The sequence below is a fragment of the Ylistrum balloti genome, unplaced genomic scaffold, assembly GCF_031769215.1.
Source record: "Ylistrum balloti isolate Yb309-2 unplaced genomic scaffold, AGI_CSIRO_Ybal_v1 Utg370320, whole genome shotgun sequence".
Lineage (NCBI taxonomy): Eukaryota > Metazoa > Mollusca > Bivalvia > Pectinida > Pectinidae > Ylistrum > Ylistrum balloti.
The window spans coordinates 564,390-586,969 of NW_026782235.1; the positions used below are offsets into that span (position 1 = coordinate 564,390).

Genomic DNA, 22,580 nt, shown 5'->3' on the forward strand with positions numbered 1-22,580 from the left:
ACGATTCGGTCATTAATATATAACTTAGCTGATTCCAATTCCATTGTGACCGAGACATACGTTCCAAACCCTTACATGTACTGCTGTTTAATGCATGTCGGAATTGAAATATTATTTAGTAACCCTTTCGTGTCCCGTACTCTCCAGAGCATATGATTTGCATATAAAGTGACCTATTTATAGCCAAGAAAACAGCTGATTTTCACCGGCGTTACTGAAGCAAGCGGTCAGCAACCGTAAGCTTGACCATATCAGCCGAAGAACAGACGGACATAGCATCTCCTCCATCATGTAAGTGTAATATTCTCCATACTTATCCAAAAATTACTTTTTAAAAATATTTTCTGGTTTTGTTGTATCTATGACGCTATTTTCTTAATATAGGTACCTTTGTTTACCTTAACCATTTGTTCCGCGCGAGCTCACGAGAGGCTAATTATACCCGTAATAAGGACGATCTCATCAGCACTGAGATAACATATTGATAACGATTTTATGGTTTTTGACGTACCAGTCAGGAAGCGCTCAGCTCTGTAACGATTCTAATTCTGTTGCTGAATAATGCTGATTTTACTATGTATCATTGTTCGTGTCCATACATATTCAATTTTCTGTTACAATTAGTATTCGATTTATTGCACGTGGGCGATGTTAGTCAGAGTCAGACAATTATTAGTCAATACATTTAAATTTCCAAGAATAGAAACATTTTTATTAATTTATCAAAAACGACATGTCACGTGTTGCGAGAAATGCTTTGAGTACAGAATGTATGATTCAAGAAAAGATGTGTATTCGAAGGTTTTTTTTTTCAAAATGAAAATTCTCGTTTCTTTCATCTCTCTTCAGGTTTAAATCGTTCATAATATGTCATATAATGTATGTTCATGTAGTACACGTGACACCGTGACATCCTCGTGTGAATCTACACTTCAGAATTTGTATCAGCATGGTTGACATCGTGTAATATTGTTAGTGTGAACTTTAATCTATAAATAAGACAGAAGATCGACCTAGGCTTGATATAGTTCGACCTAGACTTACAAAAGATCTCTCACTTTATCAATATCCACTTTTCCATACGATCACCTCTCTGCTCCAGCTAGAAGATTTTCTCATCTATATTTACCGGTATTGTTTTTAAGCACACACCCCCTCCCCCCTCCCCCACCCACCAGCCACCACCACCCAACAACTCACATTATTGACCTAAATGTTTATTATTGAAAAATATGTTTCGTATAATGTTGCCATGTTATAGATATGACACGCATTATTGCTTGGTTATGTTATGTGAGATAACAGTTTTGGAATGACTTGGGGATATTCTGTCGTTAACTCGGACAGATGGTATCGGAGATTTCGACCAGGTTCTGAAATTTCACATTGTTTGAATGCTTTATGGTGTTATTTTATAAATTGAAAAAGGTGAAACGAACTTGACTTATTTATCGCCGGAAGTGTTTGTTTTACCCGACACTATAACAACATTTCAACAAGATTGCACTTTAAAGGTACAAATTATTAGTCCATTATCAACTGGCCTTTGGACGCTGCCTTTCAAATGAAAAAATGCAGCCCAGGTACCCGCCCCCTTCTCCATTAAAACCCTCCCACAACCCTTACACCTTAAACTATATATAGGCATCAAAATCACTGAAACGATTGGGGGTATTTTTTTTATTATTCGCTCGCTCAACTGGCCCGTTTTGAATAATTTATTACCACGTCTTTACTTCGTCTGTAGTCCTTAACCGCTTCCAAGTTATTATTACAACTGTAGGTTGATATCGTTAATGTATGGCCGTAGTTTCGTAATGATCATTATTTATAGACGTAGTTTCGTACTCGGCACTGCAGTGATTATTGACCCTGTTGTGACATTGTCCGTACGGTCATTTGTGTCCTTGCTATAACACCATCTGTTTACAAGCAGCTTACCTCCAGTCTGTTGACTTACTACAAACTCTGGTATAGTATCGATCTCTTATGATCTAAATTCTATACGGAGGTGATCGAACCTCGGAAACGTTACGTAATCACGTGATTGTGATCAATACGGTTTGTGATGCTGAGGTGGAATGTCACAAAAGGGGACTGTTGCTAAGTAAATTCTAATTTGACGAGCAATCGTCCAATCTTCTTCGATTTGGTTTTGAGGTGAAGTCCTCACAACAGCCAAGAAGTATGAGGAGGGTATATATGAATGATGGGACGTCGTAAGGGAGATTTCATTGTCAAATGAAAGTAGTTTACTTTGGTTATGTTCTTGAAGTGAGTGTAAACATAATGTCTCCTCACACTATGATGACCTTATCTCAGATCTCATACGTTCCCTCTGGGCACATTATACCGACATAGGACTAGTCATGGACCTTAGTGTAAACTTACGTTCAGCTGAGCAAATCATGGACCTTAGTGTAAAACTTATGTTAAGCTGAGCTAATCATAGACCTAAGTGTAAAACTTATGTTCAGCTGAGCTAATCATAGACCTAAGTGTAAAACTTACGTTCAGCTGAGCTAATCATTGACCTAAGTGTAAAACTTATGTTAAGCTGAGCAAACCATGGACCTTAGTGTAAAACTTATGTTAAGCTGAGCTAATCATAGACCTTAGTGTAAAACTTATGTTAAGCTGAGGGTTAAGGGTGCAGTGGGTGTATTTTTACTGATTAGTCAGTCCACTCATTCGGGAAGTAGTACCCATATCCTTGCTCGCATAGACGGACTCCCAATACTGGACCAAAAGCTCGGGTTGTATCGACGTCTTAAGAAACAAATCTTCTCTGCAGATTATAGATATGAAGCACTGAGAGATCGTGTGATTTACTGTTGCTGTAGTAATGACTGAGGCTTTATTCGATAGCGTGGCGCCAACAACAAATTATTAATATAGTTGCTGGGAAAGCGCTGCTTGCCTGTCAGCCCATTTTCCTATAGCATCTGTCGAGGAATCACAGATCCTGGGTTCGAATCTCGATTTGGCCAGACTGAAAGTTTTCTCTGTTGTTAGGTATTAAGAATAATACAACATAATCACACACTTAAGGGAGGTTGTTAATGTCCCATGTTATGTCAATGAGGCTGAATACATTCAGGTAGAAGGAGAGACATGTAGCAGACCCCAGATTTTACGAAGGAAATTTGAAATAATGAGGTACATGGTCTCCAGATATTGCTTCTGCGAGATCCTTTGTCCTCGGCAAAGCTTTTCATATACTTATTTTATTTAATACCTTCGTTTATGATAAGGTTACATGACAAATTTTGACTTCTAAATGTTGAAAACGATACAGGCAGTGTTACTATTTCCCTTAGAGTGTAAGTCTCCTCAGTGACAAACATTTTCCCGACCCTGTTTGAACCCAGTTTTGATAGACTGTATATTGGATCTATGAGCTAATCCGAGACCAATGCATGCCTTTCATAATTTCTATCGTACTTCACTAGCAACTTTAATTAGAAGATGGATATGAAGGTACCCATCCCTATAGACTTTATGAGATAAAACTCGATTAAACGACTTTTACATTGAATAAATATACTTACACCACAACAAACACATGAGAACACATATGTCACCACATAACTTTAACTACCAGAGTCACAAAAAGCAGGACTTCCTATAAGTTTCCAAAGTAGTTAACCACTACCACCTGTAGGTGGCGTTGTTTTTATTACAACCAGTTATATACACTTGTGCCATCTGTAGATGGCGCCACTTTGGGCTATCCAAATGTGCAATTGTCATCTTGTAGATGGCGCCACTTTGGACTATCAAAGTGTGCAAGTGTCATCTTGTAGATGGCGCCACTTAGTGCTATCCAAATGCACAAGTGTCATCTTGTAGATGGCGCCACTTTGGGCTATCCGAATGTGCAAGTGTCATCTTATAGATGGCGCCACTTAGTACTATCCAAATGCACAAGTGTCATCTTGTAGATGGCGCCACTTTGGGCTATCCAAATGTACAAGTGTCATCTTGTAGATGGCGCCACTTTGATTATTCAAGTAGATGTATGGCACCGAGGATACTGGACATTTGTCTAGGAAATGAACTAATAAAACAATTTATCGATATTGATTTTTCCCGACAGACACTGTAACGGCTCCCACGGTGTGATTATCATAATAGGTCGTAGACTTTTATAAGTCTATCCGGAATTGGATTCTCGTGCAGATACGTCTGTTCTGACACCTTAGTGGTGACGAAGCCAACAGGAGTCATGTTTTAGAATCTGGCTTACAGAAATCGGTAGAGGGTTTACATCCACGATTCAGTCAGGGACATATGAAAATGAAGGTGGACGTCAAAGGAAAAGCAAGGAAGGAAAATACGAATATTTTGGAACTGAAAGAGATATATCATTTTCTGTTTCTACATTGATTTAAAATGTAGATATAAGCTAACACAAAATTTTAAGAAGGAGGCACTCTTGACAAAAGCGATTATAAAATTACATTCCTTCTTACAACCTGTAAAGTAAAGACACAACCAAACGGCTGAGATAATTAATCTGGGCCCACTGTCGCTGACCAAATGAACACTTGTCAAGTCGATTTAGAGATGATAGCCGAGTTACCATGTGATACATGATGTCTGCCTAGCTGTGTAAACATGCACCAGAATATTGATGAAGAAATAATTTGATGGACTGACGTGAATACTTCACTTTTTTCATTATACCACATACCGGCAGATTTCTCTCACTGGAAAATCATGTCACGAACACCATCCCTTGTGGGCACAGTGTTTTACTAAGTCTCAATTTAGGCAGGGACTTAGTTCGTATGAAACGCTGCCTTATTGGTCGATTCAGTTGCACGAGACATTTAACGAAAAAAAAAAACAATCGCATCTGCAGTTGAAGCACTACTTTGAAATATTATGGAGTAGTAGAGTGGCGAAAGAGGTAATAGTGCTATTGTATTTCAACTCTGTTAATAATACATGTGTGTCATTTATGCTTAGAACAACATATGACATTTGTTGTAAATATTTGTCGCGACTCTAAACCAGTCGGGACAATTATCGTATCGATTTGTGTAGAAATCCAGCAGGGGTCAAGGGTCAGGGGTCAAAAATCATGTCTTGTGTCTCATCCCTTGATATCTTTTAAGTTCCCCGGTGCGACTCTGATTTCATTTCACTCAATAAATCGAATTTCATTTAAAAAACAGCATCGTGAAAATAGAAATGAACGTCAGCGCATGTTGAACTAAAAATATTCATGAAAAATACGACTTAAAAATAAAAGGAAACGATATCTGTCCATTCGTGTCCAGTCCTGTGAAGAAGGACTGGTGATTGGCTATTTCTGTCTCGGCATGTTTCAATATCTAACAATGCTTTTTCCGCCTTAGCGTATTCATGCCTGTCTCAAAATGGAGCCGGTTTTAGTGAAGCCAATTTGTCGGTGTGAATTTCGAATTGATGGATATTAGAATGATCTTATTACTGCCAGAAGTTATTCATAAGCTGTATTTATTTCACAGTCGAATTTTCCCTTCATATTTTCGAGTCGTTCATTACCCTGCCGTTGACATCTTCAGTTTCTGATGATGTAGTGGATAAAAGTAACCGACATTATCCGGTGACGTCAACAATTAATCCGCTTCATTAACCAAGTCATCGGTTCAAATAATTAAAGTCATCACAATTTTAAACATTATACAATTTGAAGTCTAAACAAATTATGAAAATCTTTATGGAAATTTTTGCGTTGTGTTTCTGAAAACCTTAGCCAAACCGTATAAAGTGACAGTAAAAACACCCCTTTTATTTTTAAATTACACATTTTAACAATTTTACTGCCAATTTCGTTTTCTGAAATTACAAATTTAAAGTTAAGTTTTCTGGAGAGGAATCGTATTTGACATCAAGTGAGTTAGAGGAAAAAAGAAAATTAATTATGGAGCTATCTTGCAGTATGGCTTTCCCGCGTTGTTGAAAATGTGATGACTCATCACATCAAACGATTTGGCGTCCGGAAGGTCGAGCCATTAATATTTAAATAATATGATACATGATAATATCGCTATTTTTATTTTATCGATTTACGGTGTTGTTATTAATCATATTTTAACAGTGACCTGAACTAAGCTTATATCTAGGTGTGTTCATATTCAAAATCAAGCTCAAATACGGTGTCGCGTCGTTACTGAACAAAACAATAACAACAACACGCGGAAACCAGAACGCGGTCACGTGGTGTTGTTTATAACATGGGGGGAATTCCGCCGCACTGTTTACATTTTTTTTGAAGGGTGAAGGTCGTTCTGTTACCTAGAGGTGCGGTAGTTGAGCGTATATCCGATTTTTTAAATAAACAGCAGTACCATAGCGTTAATGTTGAAAAGACGCAGTTCCCGGACAAAGAGAGGACAATGCGATGATTAACAGAATTCTGCGATTGATATGAAACGTTTTGACTATTTTTAGAAATTACATACGTGTGTTAGACCGTTAGCCGAAGACCCTAAACGACGACGGTTTCTCGTGACTGGATGTAAGAGTTGTTGATAAAGACTTGAAATTGTTATTTCAAACCACAACAAACAAATTGTGCTAAACACGACAATAGAAAATATAGTATATAAATTATCTGCTCCTCGTCAAACGACGACAGACTTTTGTGTACTTGTGTCAAAACAAACAGGAGAATCGGGACGGAAATCTTTCTTGACTGATGAGGTGAGCTATAATGTTGTTTATGTTTACAGCGGATTGCTGTTTTTTTTTATTTGAGTGATCCACCGGTACTTGTGGTGACAGTTGGCTGTCATGAGTCAGAGAAACTTATTTCAGTGTAAATTTCTGGAAGTCTCTTTCAGATGACTTTATTGTGAATTATTTGCATCAATCACATCAAATTGAAAGTTTTATACTTGCTGTTGAAATCGATTACAGTAACCTGATGTATTTGATGTAAGATATTTCCGTGACACCCACGGTATCAGTCAGCTCAGTCAATTCTTACTTCAGCAACGGTATGTTGTGATGAAATGAAAACTAGTTCATGTGTTGACAAGTCTCGCGCGACTACGTTTTGATAGAAGCGTAATGTCTCTGACCTCACAAGTTTAAGTGAATCTGTTGCATGTAATGGTTTATCGATTAGAAGACATGTTTACTTGACTATATATATATGTTTTGTTGTGATATTAGTGTGTGACAGAGGCAGTGTTTGTTAAATTACGCTGTCATGGTCCTCTCATTCACAGCCTACCCACTCATGCATTCATTCATACCCGATCACTTCACCGAAGTACCGATTTTCAACCATATACTTACCTCGCCCTAACCTTACCCACATATTAAATTCCTCTTCCACACCCCCATTAACACATTGCTTCTAAGGTCACCCGTGCTTTCGACCCCACTCTGCCCTCCTCCGACACACCTAATACTGACCCCACCCTATCTCCCTCCACACTCCTCTTCACACAGGGATTTGTCACAAACTTCTAACCCCATGGTCCGACCCCACTCTGCACTCCTCCGACACACCTAATACTGACCCCACCCTATCTCCCTCCACACTCCTCTTCACACAGGGATTTGTCACAAACTTCTAACCCCATGGTCCGACCCCACTCTGCACTCCTCCGACACACCTAATACTGACCCCACCCTATCTTCCTCCACACTCCTCTTCACACAGGGATTTGTCACAAACTTCTAACCCCATGGTCCGACCCCACTCTGCCCTCCTCCGACACACCTAATACTGACCCCACCCAATCTACCTCCACACTCCTCTTCACACAGGGATTTGTCACAAACTTCTAACCCCATGTGTCGTTTTTTCAGCATCTTACTTACATTTGCGTGTTACATCTATAAAGGAAAACACGTCCTGTGCCCTATTCTCTAACCCAATTTTAGACCTGTTCTACCTCCTAACCGTCTAGCTTGCCAAATACGTCCCGGTTTGTGACAAAAGTTATTGTAACAAATTTGGCTGCTGTTACAAATTGGCATGCTAGTCTGCCCTCCAATACACACCGCTAAATTTCCTCATCATATTCATTATGAGCGTTGACCTAGATGTTAACAAACCATGGCTGATGTGACTGAAGGTACAGGTAAATACAAGTATGTTTGTTTACCTGTTGACAATTTAAAACACACGACACACGTGTTATCACCACCACCAACAACATCTTAGTTTACTTGACCCGAAAGTTCAAAATGAGATATTATATTTTTTTTCGTCTGTCGTCACCTTAACAGCAACCACTGGACCGATTACTGAGTTCTGCCATCAGAGCCAGCTTCGCAACGTATTTTGGTTGCTTAAAAGTGGCAGACGTTTACAAGTTCGTTTGTGAGTTTGTAAATGTGTTCGTGCTAAAACTGTTTGATATGGTTGTCACGTTCAGTTTTTGTGATGTCTATTTATATTCACACGAATAAAATCATATCATCTCGTGCCAATAATTTTATGCATGGTTGATTAATAGAATAAATTACTTTGACCACTATTCAATGTAGATGTGTCATTTTATTAAAGCAAAAGTTACTAATCAAATAATTTGGTCATTGTCATAGGAACGGTATTGTATAAAGAGAGACAGTACCTAAAAGTAAACTAGAGTAAAATGGGAAATAGACAGCATTTGTCATGATCTCTTTTCATCCTCTATTTTCTGTGCTAAAACTAAATCCTAAAAGGATATAAAACGCGAAATAACAGTTATTTTTTCATTAGATTTATCTACTGTTGTAGTTTTTTCTGATAAACGACATTTTGCTGTGTGATGTACCTAGCGCCATATTGTCTCCATAGCAGTCTTATTTGGACATTGATGTTGCTGTAATAATGTGTCATAACCTAAGAGCGATAAGACTATTGCAGAATAGTATTTATCTGAATAATGTTTTTATATCATGGATATGTAAGTCCACTCCTTACTGCAAATTTTGCCGCCATTTTGTCTCGCGGCTGTTTTCCCGGGAGAGATCGAGCACCGATACTGACGCAAGCAACAAATTATAAGCTGACGTCACAAACCGTCTCTTAGAGATTGGTCAACTTTGAAAACAAGTTTACTCCTTAAATTATCAAAAACATCACATGTGTGCTTTTAAATATTTTGTCTGAATTATTATTTTCAAACCAGAACATTTGTATAGGAATATGTTTTTTCATCTTTAATATCGAAAAAAAGTTTTGTGTGTTGTTAAAGTTGGCGATACTTTTATAAATCCAGCTCAGACAGGGTTACTTTCGTAATATGACTATTATCCTGTCTTACATATGATACGTTAACTGGTTATAAAGTTAACTCATACATTACACGATAAATCTGATAGCACCTTTATTAGAATTAACATCCACTACGTACGTAATGAGACACATATCAAGCATTGTCAGCTTAATGACCCAATGCTTTAAATATTACATAACTTAAAATCAGATTCAGGCAAGAAAGCCTATACAGAACGGATTATGTACTTTTTTTATATTAAGCCATACCTGAATTAAATCGACATGTGGCACTCTACCTGAATATGTATCATAAATTATGTCAGAGGCACAGAACGAGATAACTTCAAGAAAACATATGCGAAACTGGAATAAGGGCGACATAATGCATTAATTAATGCGTAAAACGAGACTTTCCGACAATTTCCTCAGTGGTACTGACGTCACTTCCGCTATCAATAATGCCTTAGATTGATCTTTTTTCTACCTAAAATGGAATGAACATTTTATATTTTTGGTAAATAAAAATACATAAAATCAATGGAAAAATTACTTGATTTTGCAGTTATATCGCCGACTCGAACATGTGCACGTATTCTCACCTCTACGTCATGGATGAATACTAATATTTGGTTATGTGGTCAGTTCTCAGGCTCCTGCAGATTTCTACCATAACATACAGGTGTTATACAACTCCCAAGGCTTCGACTGATAATAACGCTTGTTGTTAAACAATAAATTTAGTCCATTTATTGGCTGACTCGCAGTGAACTTTGACCCGTAATACGTCATGCTCGTCTACATCATAATGCCGAATACCGACACAGACCATGAAGACTGACAAACGTTTGAATTCATATCGATTTGTATTTTAGGACCGATTGATGGTGTCACATTAACATTGATAAGTTCACTGATAACAGACTCGTTTCTTATTTTCCAAAAGTTATAAAATTATTCGGTGAAGCTCATGTTTTTGTAATTAAAGAAAAGATCGATTGAAAGAAATGTACAACACCTGCTTGTTGTACAGCCTTTATCCTTTATCAGATTGACAGAACGCTACAACGAAGCAACGTCATATCGCTAGAACAATTGACTTTTGTTCGAAACTATTGTTATTTCTTTGTGTGTGTGTGTGTGTTTATGTTAAGTTCAAAGGTCATTTGATGTATATGATTTTAGACCAGTGCCCCTTAATAGGACAATTACTACACTTAACTTCCCACTTACAGCCCGCGTGCCCTCTCTATACTTTGTACTGATATACATGTAAGTTTTAAGATCTAAATAACATATCACACATATCTCCCGAAGAGAGGAGATCCGGTGTACTTTGGCTTATCGTCACGCACCGCCATCTTTACTTGTTAAGTTGTATTCCTATGTCTGGTCTTCTTGCGAGGAAGATCTAACTATAGTACCACCAAGACATGGAGATGAAAACGTGCAATAAATATCTTGTTCAAATTACTTTTTTTTCAAAAATGACATTTTCATGTAGCTGATCGTTTCTTTCAACTATGTATTTTGAAGCACTATGAATATTTTGCCATATAAAGACGGTGAACAGATATCTGTTTAAATGCTAAACGAAGATAAATTAAGACCATGATATGTAGTTATTTCTCACTTAGTGAATGAAACCGCAAATTCCTAATAATGGCCCTTACATTGACTTAAGTCATGATGATTTAAGGTAAAATATCAAAATCCTTGGTTTTGGTCAAAGCTTTGTCCTGGATATTCGTGGGTAGCACAAAGAGATAGACAATGAAAGGTACGCTATTACGTCATACAGCATTGTCCAAACTATTGTGATTATTTCCTAATTTCCTCCAAGTTGAAGAGTTACACACACTAGATGTTCGGAGAAACATATTCTATATGATCATGTATCAGAACCGTGTGATATAAACACTGGACAGAGTTAATGTTGTCAGTTCTCATACCCATTTGATTTCATGCATTAGATGTATGGACAAACTCAGGTTATGAGGTCAGTTATTGAACCCTGTCTAGATATAGGTTTTCAGGCCCTTATGGTATAATGTATGCTAGGTATAAGAACAATTCTCAGGCTCCAGTGATATAATATTCCAGATATTAGGACAGTTATCCGACCGCTGTGATATAATATTCTAGATATTAGGGCAGTTATCCGACCCCTGTGATATAATATTCTAGATATTACGGCAGTTATCCGACCCCTGTGATATAATATCCTAGATATTAGGGCAGTTATCCGGCCCCCATGGTATAACATCATAGATATTATGAATTTCCCAGGCCCTTGTGATATAATATCCTAGATATAAGGACGGTTCTTGGTCCCTGTGATATACAATCCTTGATATAAGGACAGTTCTCCGGCCCCTGTGATATAATATTCCAGATATTAGGACTGTTCTTCGGACCCTGTGATATATGATTTTAGATTTTAGGACAGTTCTCCGGCCCCTGTGATATAATATCCTAGATATAAGGACGGTTCTTGGTCCCTGTAGTATAATATCATTGATATAAGGACAGTTCTCCGGCCCCTGTGATATAAAATTCTTGATATAAGGACAGTTCTCCGGCCCCTGTGATATGATATTATAGATATTATGAATTTCTCCGGCCCCTGTGATATAATATCCTAGATATAAGGACGGTTCTTGGTCCCTGTGATATAAAATCCTTGATATTAGGACAGTTCTCCGGCCCCTGTGATATAATATTCCAGATATTAGGACTGTTCTTCGGACCCTGTGATATAATATTCCAGATATTAGGACTGTTCTTCGGACCCTGTGATATATGATTTTAGATTTTAGGACAGATCTCCGGCCCCTGTGGTATAATATCATTGATATGAGGACAGTCCTCCGGCCCCTGTGATATAAAATCCTTGATATTAGAACAGTTCTCCGGCCCCTGTAATATAATATATTAGATATAAGGACAGTTCACCGGCCCCTGTGATATAATATATTAGATATTATTAGAGTTCTCCTGCCCCTGTGATAAAATATTCTAGATATCAGGAGAGTTCTCCGGCCCCTGTGATATAATTTTCTAGATATAAGGACAGTTCACCGGCCCCTGTGATATAATATATTAGATATTAGGAGAGTTCTCCGGCCCCTGTGATAAAATATTCTAGATATTAGGAGAGTTCTCCGGCCCCTGTGATATAATTTTCTAGATATAAGGACAGTTCACCGGCCCCTGTGATATTATTTTCTAGATATCAGGAGAGTTCTCCGGCCCCTGTGATAAAATATTCTAGATATTAGGACAGTTTTCTGGCACCTCTGATATAATATTCTAGATATTAGGACAGTTATCCGGCCCCTGTGATGTAATATTACAGATATAAGGACTGTTCTCCGGCCCCTGTGATATAAAATCCTTGATATTAGGATAGACAGAGGTTATGCACCTACTTAGATTATTTGTATCAAAATATAATCGGGACTTAAAGGTCAACAACTGTACAGAATTATCTTTATATAGTCCACTGTGGTTGTTGTGTGCCAGGCAACATGAACTCGTCTACATACTTTTTACTCTGGTCACAGACTGATATAACACGATATAACGTATCAATCAAATTCTTCTGATAGGAACTAGCATTGCCCTTCTCGCTCGTCTCTTCAGGTAGCCACATTTCCCCCACACCTCTTGTCTCGAACTCTCTCATTTTTTCCTACACGCCTTCCCACTTTGCTTTGTCCACCCTCACGCCCCTCCCTTCCATTCGTCCTGTCCTTATCCCGCACCTCTTCTTGCCCCCCTCCCCCACTCGCCCATTCCCCACTCACTCCTCCCCTCCTCCACCTCCCAACACACTTCGGTTTCCTCTCGCTCCTCGTCATTTACTCCCAAACACCCCTCCCCTTACTCTCACCCGCCCCTCCTTTCCACTTGCACATCTTCCCTCTATTAAAGATAAAGGAAGGACAGTGAGAAAAGCTAGAGGAAAACGAGACGAAGTAGAGAGAGGAAAGCTAGAGGTAAAGGACGAAGAGGTAGGGAGAGGAAAGTTAGAGGTAAGGGACGAAGAGGTAGAGAGACGAAAGATAGAGGTAAAGGACGAAAAGATAGAGAGAGGAAAGCTAGAGGTAAAGGACGAAGAGGTAGTGAGAGGAAAGTTAGAGGTAAGGGACGAAGAGGTAGAGAGAGGAAAGATAGAGGTAAAGGACGAAAAGATAGAGAGAGGAAAGATAGAGGTAAAGGACGAAGAGGTAGGGAGAGAAAGCTAGAGGTAAAGGACGAAGAGGTAGAGAGAGAAAGCTAGAGGTAAAGGACGAAGAGGTAGAGAGAGAAAGCTAGAGGTAGAGGACGATGAGTTAGGGAGAGGAAAGCTAAAAGTAAAGGACGAAGAGGTAGAGAGAGGAAAGTTAGAGGTGAAGGACGAAGAGGTAGAGAGAGGAAAGTTAGAGGTAAAGGACGAAGAGGTAGGGAGAGGAAAGCTAGAGGTGAAGGACGAAGAGGTTGGGAGAGGAAAACTAGAGGTAAAGGACGAAGAGGTAGAGAGAGGAATACTAGAGGTAAAGGACGAAGAGGCAGGGAGAGGAATACTAGAGTTAAAGGACGAAGAGCTGGAGTGATGATTTTATGTAAGAGGAAAAGAACGTAGAGCGATCCTTGAAAATGACGAATAGGTGAAGTGATGATTGAATGCTAGAGGGAAAAGAGAAATAGGTAGAGGAAAATGACGAAAATTGACGGATTTATTGATCAGAATAAAATATGAGACCGGAGTCGATATGAGCGTTTAAGCTGGCATTGTGCTAGTTATAATAACATCCCCGTGTGTCTTGTCAAGTTTATGTGGAAGTGAGTCTCCGCGTATCTTTTTAAAACACGTGTTTTAGTATCTAGAAAATTTTATTGCCTTTTTGAATCTCTGTGGAATTTATGATAGTTGTTGAAATGTGTCTACTCATGCCTTTTTAATTTTATTTTTTGATCTAATAAATTTTGAAATGCCATTTTGGAATTGAAAACAGTAGTTAAGAGCTGACCTGATTAACGGTGTGTTCTGTTGAATGTTAGTCATCAAATTCAGATGGTCTACTAAAGTATAACAATAGACTGGTTTAAAAATATTTCCGGTAACTCAAGTTACGAACAGGTCTGACTCAAAGTCATATGGCACGTGAGGTAATTGTGTGACTGTACAGCTTTAACTCGCGTATGTACACGTGCGCGAATTGTACTAATGGGGTTTGCGGGGGCAGGTACATAGGGTACTAAATTTATCATCGGGATATCATATAGTATCTCGCCTTGGGAGGGACTTTTGAATTGGTCACACAGACTATGATAAGGGTGCATTTGATTGACAACTGTTTCTGATAGGACTCCGCAGTTTCTTTGCTGGGTGTTTATTGGTTTGTGTCACAACACTTGAACGTCCGATTACCAGGTCAAGGCTAGCTATACGTCACTACTCGTAATCATCAGCTGGTGGGTTTTAGTGGCGGGTATAACACATGTATATAATAGCGTTTGAAGACTACATGCGGTAAGTAATTCATATGAAATATCACAAGGTGCACATGCCTGCAGAATTAATTATTTGTATATTGTAAATGTTAAAGATAGAGGCGCGTTTGTAAATGTACTCAACGAACGCAGATATACTTTGTGTGTATATCAGATAAACTATTTCTCAAGATATACATTAGTTCTGGCAGGTCCTTTATGTAAGCGTATGGATTTTCTCAGAGGTAGAGAAATCATTCTGTGTATACACAGAAGTAGAAAGAGTTCCTTTTGTTATCTTCGTGTCGTGCTAGAGCATGGAATCGGAGCCAACAATGCTAATACTACAACATCTTGGCTTAACCACTGTTTTTGTTTGTGTATGAAACGAATCGGTCAATGGCACTTGGGTGTGAACTGACATTTTTCTCTCTGTCGATGTTGAGTTTTTGCCGTGGCACAGCGTCTATCGTCCGTGAATTTAACCAGTAGCTTGCTATGATGAAGCGTTTTCAATTTTGTTCTAATGAATGACTTTAACCCGCTTCATGTCAAGGTCACGTGGGTTAAATGTATTAAAGACTTCCTCTTGAGTACCCAAAAGCCCAGTTCTATGATATGAAGTTAGTAGTATGCTGGTATGAAAGACTTGTGATCTTGTTAAATAACTTTCTATGTCACGGGGGTTAAATGTTTGCTAGCGTTCAGAGTTTAAATGCGTTCAAGTTTATTCCAATGACTGTCGTTGACCAACTTTTAAGGTCATGGGGGTCAAATGTGGTAAAATCTTCACACAACTTCTTCCATTTAACAATTGACCAAGGGTCAAGATACATGGGTAATAGGATTTGTGTTTTCAAGCTTCAGAATAGGTGAGCGATAAAAGCCCATTGGGCCTTTTGTTTATATTGTGTTTGTTTGGTTAACGTGACAATGACTAAGCGTTTTAAAACACAAGATAAATATATCTTTATAAAGTTTGGAAAATTAAATGTATGTATACAGAATATACCCGTATACAGTCTTACAATATCTGGTTAATTTACTCTATGTTTTGTGATACCTTATCAAAGATAGGTCTGTTAGTTTCTCGAAGTTTTCAACGATTTTCGTGTATTTAAACTGAACACAAGAAGAAAATCGTACAAAGGCGGAAATGAATGAAATTACTGGTAATGATCTTCAGTCAGACTAGATAAGTGCCATTTTTTCCGAATGTTGATCAAAATTCTTAAAAACGTCAAACAATATTCTATTCTGAACGGTTTCGGGTCTCTATGGATAAATCATGATGTACCGAACGGATGATGATGGTTCCATCGGAAGCAGCTTGGCTGCATTCATTCGTACCGGTGACCTGAGCTAAGTCGGTTAATCTGAAGGAATCTGACCGTTCGGCCTTGGACTAGTGGCGATAAAACCGTTTATCGTGTCACACCTGTCGAATCCCGATATAAACACATCTGACCTTGTTATGTTTGATACAGGTCAAGAGAATCTGTGAGAGTCGAGCACCTCTATCAATCAAGAGACTGAAAGTACATATTGTGTCTATTGTATGCTGATGTTAGGCTTTCGTCCGTTGTCCGATCGTCCGCCCGTCCCATAAAAACAGGAAACATTTGAAGTACGGATCAGTGATTGTCTTCATTGTGTCAACAACATTTTAGTTTCACCGGAAGTTCAAGATGGCTGACATCCGCCATTATGTATTTAAAATATAAAATTTATAACGGCTTTGCTTATAAGAAATAGGAAAGAAACCCCCTTGTTGATAGTACAAGCACGATTTTTTATATATCCTAGTTACATATATATTAGACAGATAATAAACATAGCCATGGACTTTAGGAGTCTAATTATCACCTTGTAGTCTTTGTAATGTTTGTTATACCCGGTAGACCTAGTTATTAAACTGAATGATACTCGGAAATAATGTTATCTTCTCAGGAATCACAAGGTCACACCGAAATATGTCACACACCTTTGTGTCAGTTAGGTCCGAATTTGTCTTATCACCACCAACAACTTAAGGTCGTGTTTTACACACCGTCCGTTGTTACGATTTGACATCATTTCTTCATTGTGTGAGAGAGAGAGACATAGAGTGAGAATATCGTAGACTTTTTAACAGGCTGATAAAATTATTTATAGGACAATGATTAAGTGAAATAGATGTGGGTGGGCTTACTACAGGACAATGATTAACTGCAATAGATGTAGGTGGGCTTACTGCAGGACAATGATTAACTGCAATAGATGTGGGTGGGCTTACTACTGGACAATGATTAACTGCAATAGATGTGGGTGGGCTTACTACTGGACAATGATTAACTGCAATAGATGTGGATGGGCTTACTACTGGACAATGATTAACTGCTATAGATGTAGGTGGGCTTACTACAGGACAATGATTAACTACAATAGATGTGGGTGGGCTTACTACAGGACAATGATTAAATGCAATAGATGTGGGTGGGCTTACTACAGGACAATGATTAACTACAATAGATGTGGGTGGGCTTACTACAGGACAATGATTAAATGCAATAGATGTGGGTGGGCTTACTACAGGACAATGATTAACTGCAATAGATGTGGGTGGGCATACTACAGGACAATGGTTGATGCAATAGATGTGGGTGGGCTTACTACAGGACAATGATTAACTGCAATAGATGTGGGTGGGCATACTACAGGACAATGATTAACTGCAATAGATGTGGGTGGGCTTACTACAGGACAATGATTAACTGCAATAGATGTGGATGGGCTTACTACTGGACAATGATTGGGTAACTACAGGAATAGACTGGGTGGGCTTGGGCATACTACAGGACAATGATTAACTGCAATAGATGTGGGTGGGCTTACTACAATGGACAATGATTAACTGCAATAGATGTGGGTGGGCTTACTACAGGACAATGATTAACTGCAATAGATGTGGGTGGGCTTACTACAGGACAATGATTAACTGCAATAGATGTGGGTGGGCTTACTACTGGACAATGATTAACTGCAATAGATGTGGGTGGGCTTACTACTGGACAATGATTAACTGCAATAGATGTGGGTGGGCTTACTACTGGACAATGATTAACTACAATAGATGTGGGTGGGCAATGATTAACAATAGATGTACTACAGGACAATGATTAACTACAATAGATGTGGGTGGGCTTACTACAGGACAATGATTAACTACAATAGATGTGGGTGGGCTTACTACTGGACAATGATTAACTACAATAGATGTGGGTGGGCTTACTACTGGACAATGATTAACTACAATAGATGTGGGTGGGCTTACTACTGGACAATGATTAACTACAATAGATGTGGGTGGGCTTACTACTGGACAATGATTAACTACAATAGATGTGGGTGGGCTTACTACTGGACAATGATTAACTACAATAGATGTGGGTGGGCTTACTACAGGACAATGATTAACTGCAATAGATGTGGATGGGCTTACTACTGGACAATGATTAACTGCAATAGATGTGGGTGGGCTTACTACAGGACAATGATTAACTGCAATAGATGTGGGTGGGCTTACTACAGGACAATGATTAACTGCAATAGATGTGGGTGGGCTTACTACAGGACAATGATTAACTGCAATAGATGTGGATGGGCTTACTACTGGACAATGATTAACTGCAATAGATGTGGGTGGGCTTACTACAGGACAATGATTAACTGCAATAGATGGGAGTGGAATTATTATAGGACAATTATAAGCCTATGTTACGCTTTCTTATTCAACTGTAACAGATGTTATAGAACTGTAAAATTACTTTGTTTGATTTTTCTAAGTAAAAAATATGATAGGGTTTATTGCCAGTGGTTGGCTTATTACTTGCTAAATACGGTAGCTTCAAATATCCTAGAGTATATGGCCACTGAAGATTTGACCATCACAGACTGACCACTGGAGACTGAACTCACTTGTATCTCTGTAAGGTGACCAGTCCCTATAAGGTCCAGGCTGGTTGTCGCCTTTTATTTACACTCGGTGCACATAATCTACCGATAATTGACCATTTATTGATAAAACCTGGTGTGAAAGTCAGTTACCGTTATCTCACCTGCTGTTCTGGAGACCAGCACGTGCTGGTCAATGTTAATAATAGACATCACTGGACATAATGATACAAATCTTATCGACGGCTATAGTAATTTAACACCTAGTCAATATTTATTTTCTTTATCTCAAAATTTTTATTCTCATGGTCGTGTTAATCAGTGTCTCATTCAGGAAATCTGGGCTTGTCGCGGTCGTGGAGGACAATTTTGGTTACCTTGATCACAGATTTATTATATTACAGTTGAATACACATTATATAGGACAAAATCGAAATGCGCCAGACAAATAAAATTAGGATATCAGCTTATTAAACGTTGTCGGTTTTACGTACAGACTGAAATTCTGTGTATAATTCACGCTTATTTTTATTTTCACTGACAGCTATCATTTGTTACGGAAGCGTATTCCGGCCAAGTTAGGTTTTATTTTATCTCGAAATTTCGAGATAGCAACTCGAAATTGCGAGTTAGTAATCCGAGATTTTGAGTAAGTAAGTCGAACCCGAAATTTCGAGATAACAACTCGAAATTTCGACTTACTTACTCGAAATTTCGGGTTAATATCTCAAAATTTCGGATTACTAACTCAACATTTCGAGTTAAAATAAAACACAACGTTGCCGGGATACGCTTCCGTAATTTTTAACCTAGTCATATCTATATATATATATCTTTGTAGTCGGGGTCTTTGAGGCGTCATACCCCACCATTATTTAAACTATCAATTTTATTTTAGCGTTAATTAAGAGAATCGTTCCTAGGTTTGATATTCGAACTATGTATCTTGTTCCGAACAATTCAGTTTTTTGAATTATGGTTAATTTTGACGCCATATTATCTCTTCACGCCTAGGCCTGTATTAACTTACTGAAAGTACCTAAATTGGAGTATATTATGAGAGACCTACATGATTCCTCAGTTTATTATTATTATTATTCATATATGGTTTTGCAGCTGAAATTTTGCGGCCACTCAACGGTTTAGCTCATTGCTCGTCAGGACGTTAACTTTTGTTCCCGAGAGACTTGTCAAGTATTTCCTTAAAGTCCTCGTGGAGAATAAATCTGCTGTTCCAGACTGTCAATATAAGTTAACGTCCATGAGTCAACTGATGTGACCCCATTCCAGAATAGCGGTCGAGGTCACTCTAGGGCTTGTTTCTGTGTCCTCTGCATGAGTGGACGTTTAGAAGCTTAAATACAGATCTGCTCTTGTTCCATATTTAGGACATGTTTTGTCAAACAACGTATACTTCTTTCAGTCTTTGGTTTCTAGGTGCCCGTGTATCTTAGCTTTTTCAATAATCAGCAAGTCACCAAGCACGTGTAAGCATAACATGACGGTCGGATTTTAAAAATGTGTAGTGCACAGAAATGGATGGATTGAAATCACGATACTGAAAAAGAAAAACGTATTATTCTATTTTAATGTAAGGCTTCATTTAGTATTAAAGTTAATAGCATCTTAATGTGATTCCGTTGGATTGGAAGTTTCCGGCAAGTTCCGTAGAAACACGAGAAATAACGGAATTTCCCGATCTTGCAGAAGACTCCGAGAATGTGTAATTGATTGCCACATACCATAAAAGGAACAAAATATGTACAATGAAATAAGACATGTTATATATTATAGTTTATCTGAACGCTACCCTCGGTGGTGAGATTTCTCCATAGTCTTATGTGACCTTCACAGATGAAGATCTAGGGTGCCTCTAATACTTATCGTCGTTAATCGTAGTACAATAAGGATCTGTCTCGTTCAACTCGTCACGTTGATAGCCTAGATGCTGATAAATGACACTGAGTACAAACTAAATTTGGATGACAGTGAGTTTGCGTTGTTAGGGCCGTCAAGGGTCGTCAAGACTACCGCTTTATCCGCTGGGGACCCAGTACTTACGTGTAGTACATCTATATAGCAACGGTTAAAGTGCACGCGCATAAAATTCTGCTATAACTGTTGGCATCAATCTGGTTAAAATGCAGATCCCAACTCCCGCTCCAACAGTCCCGCGTAGATTTACGGAGCGAGAATAAGGACATGCATTTTAATCGGTAAGATTTGTATTATCACCGACAAAGATACAACAATTTGCAAGCGACTTTCAAAATCGCGAGCTAAAGCGTTTCGTTTATGCTCCGCATGCTGTTAATTCAGCATTTTGGTTACTAATTTGAATAATTCACGTTGAAAATATTTCAATAAGACCTGTATGGATTGATTATAATGTAATGGTCGCTTATTGTGTTAAAAGCGATTTTTCTTTCAATGAAATAAAATTACTTTAGTCAGTTATCGCGTGTCACTTATCCATGCTCGGTGATCGTGTTTTATTTTGTTTAGAAATCAAACATTGTAAACAACCAGCCGCTACTTATATCCCTTGTTGTTATTGACTTTGTTTATTCTGGGTCATGTCTCTTTTGTGTCCTGATCAGCGTACCTGGAGGCTTTGACCGAATTTACCAGGGCCACACAGCTGTTTCATTACTAGCTAGCTTCACGCCAAATCCAAATAAAAAAGATATTTTCCCGCAAATATAGACAATATTTCTCTAATTAATTTCGGATTTAGAGATTTTTGGGATTGGAAAGAAAACTAACTACCATTAATTTTGCCATAAGCTACATTTATATTCATGGTGATTGAATTTTAAGACCTATATTTTCCAGAAAAGCGTTGTCAGATTCGCCGCAACCATTTGTGTTAAAAGTTATTGAAATAGTACTTGTGCTATAGACCAAATCTAAATTCAAGTTATTTATCACTATCAACTGTTGTTGGGTTTATTTATGTTTGACACGCCTTCTGTACAATCTGACCGGAATGCTAGGTAGGACGAGTTGCCAGTTACCGGGAATATGGAAAACATGAATATTCATGAAGGTTATCGTTGTGTAATATTTGGAACAAAGACAAATATAATATGTAGATATTTATGTTATAACGTTGTTGGGATACATTAATAAACAGTTATACTGTAGTTATATGTACAGCCCAGAGGATTCTAAGTGATTTTCCTTCGGAAGGCAATAATTCTGAAATTTCCTATAATGCATTAGGCATATACGTTCCTTCCAACACCACAACTCCCTGTCTGTCTAAATATGCACAGCGCTGTATCATCGTTTAGGAGATTTTAAAATGGCTGATTCGGTGTGTGTCACGTGATGAAATTGATACTTCTATATCCTCACCCATCACTATTGTGTACGATGCTGTGTAACACGATTTTTGTATCTACAAGCCTTTTGCTGTGTCGGCGTATATATCTACAAGTGTGACCTCGACATGGACCGCGGTTATAACATCAATTAATTGTCATGTAGACTCTGTGTAAATACTCGCGTGAGAGTTATGTAGGCTATCCAAACTCGGACGCAATAGTGTCACATCAAACGATCTCTCGTCCTTGAGCTGCGAACAATATTCTTGAATAAACTGTTTGTATACTCGACTGTACTGCCTAAACCTCCGGCCTTTTGCTACTCGCGTATACTGCCTATCCAAAACCTTTGGTTCATATACTCAAATGCACTGCCCATCAAAAGTCTCCGGTTCATATAAGTTGATAAAGGGAAGGATGTGGATTGGTACTCCTAGAGTGTTGATAATGGGAAGGATGTGGATTGGTACTCGTAGAGCGTTTGTAAAGGGAAGGATGTTGATTGGTACTCGTAGAGCGTTTGTAAAGGGAAGGATGTTGATTGGTACTCGTAGAGCGTTTGTAAAGGGAAGGATGTTGATTGGTACTCGTAGAACGTTGATAAAGGGAAGGTTGTGGATTGGTAC

The 22,580-nt window shown here is 38.4% G+C and overlaps 2 protein-coding genes across 4 annotated transcripts in view; both read left to right on the forward strand.

Moving 5' to 3' along the window:
• The first annotated feature begins 234 nt into the window (after window positions 1-234).
• Window positions 235-22,580, forward strand: part of LOC132553355 (monocarboxylate transporter 14-like) — a 31,770-nt gene continuing 9,424 nt past the window's right edge. Inside the window, exon 1 of one of the 3 annotated variants that reach the window (XM_060217590.1) lies at window positions 235-291. The gene's annotated coding sequence lies outside the window, so the exon portion shown is untranslated. Of the gene's footprint in view, window positions 292-6,492; window positions 6,697-14,679; window positions 14,733-22,580 lie in introns of those variants that run through there. The other 2 variants (XM_060217592.1, XM_060217591.1) reach the window with 2 other exon arrangements.
• Window positions 8,066-13,812, forward strand: LOC132553338 (nipped-B-like protein B). Its single transcript, XM_060217571.1, has 3 exons — window positions 8,066-8,090; window positions 12,860-13,446; window positions 13,579-13,812. The coding sequence occupies exons 1-3, from the start codon at window positions 8,066-8,068 to the stop codon at window positions 13,810-13,812; spliced, it is 846 nt and encodes a 281-aa protein (XP_060073554.1).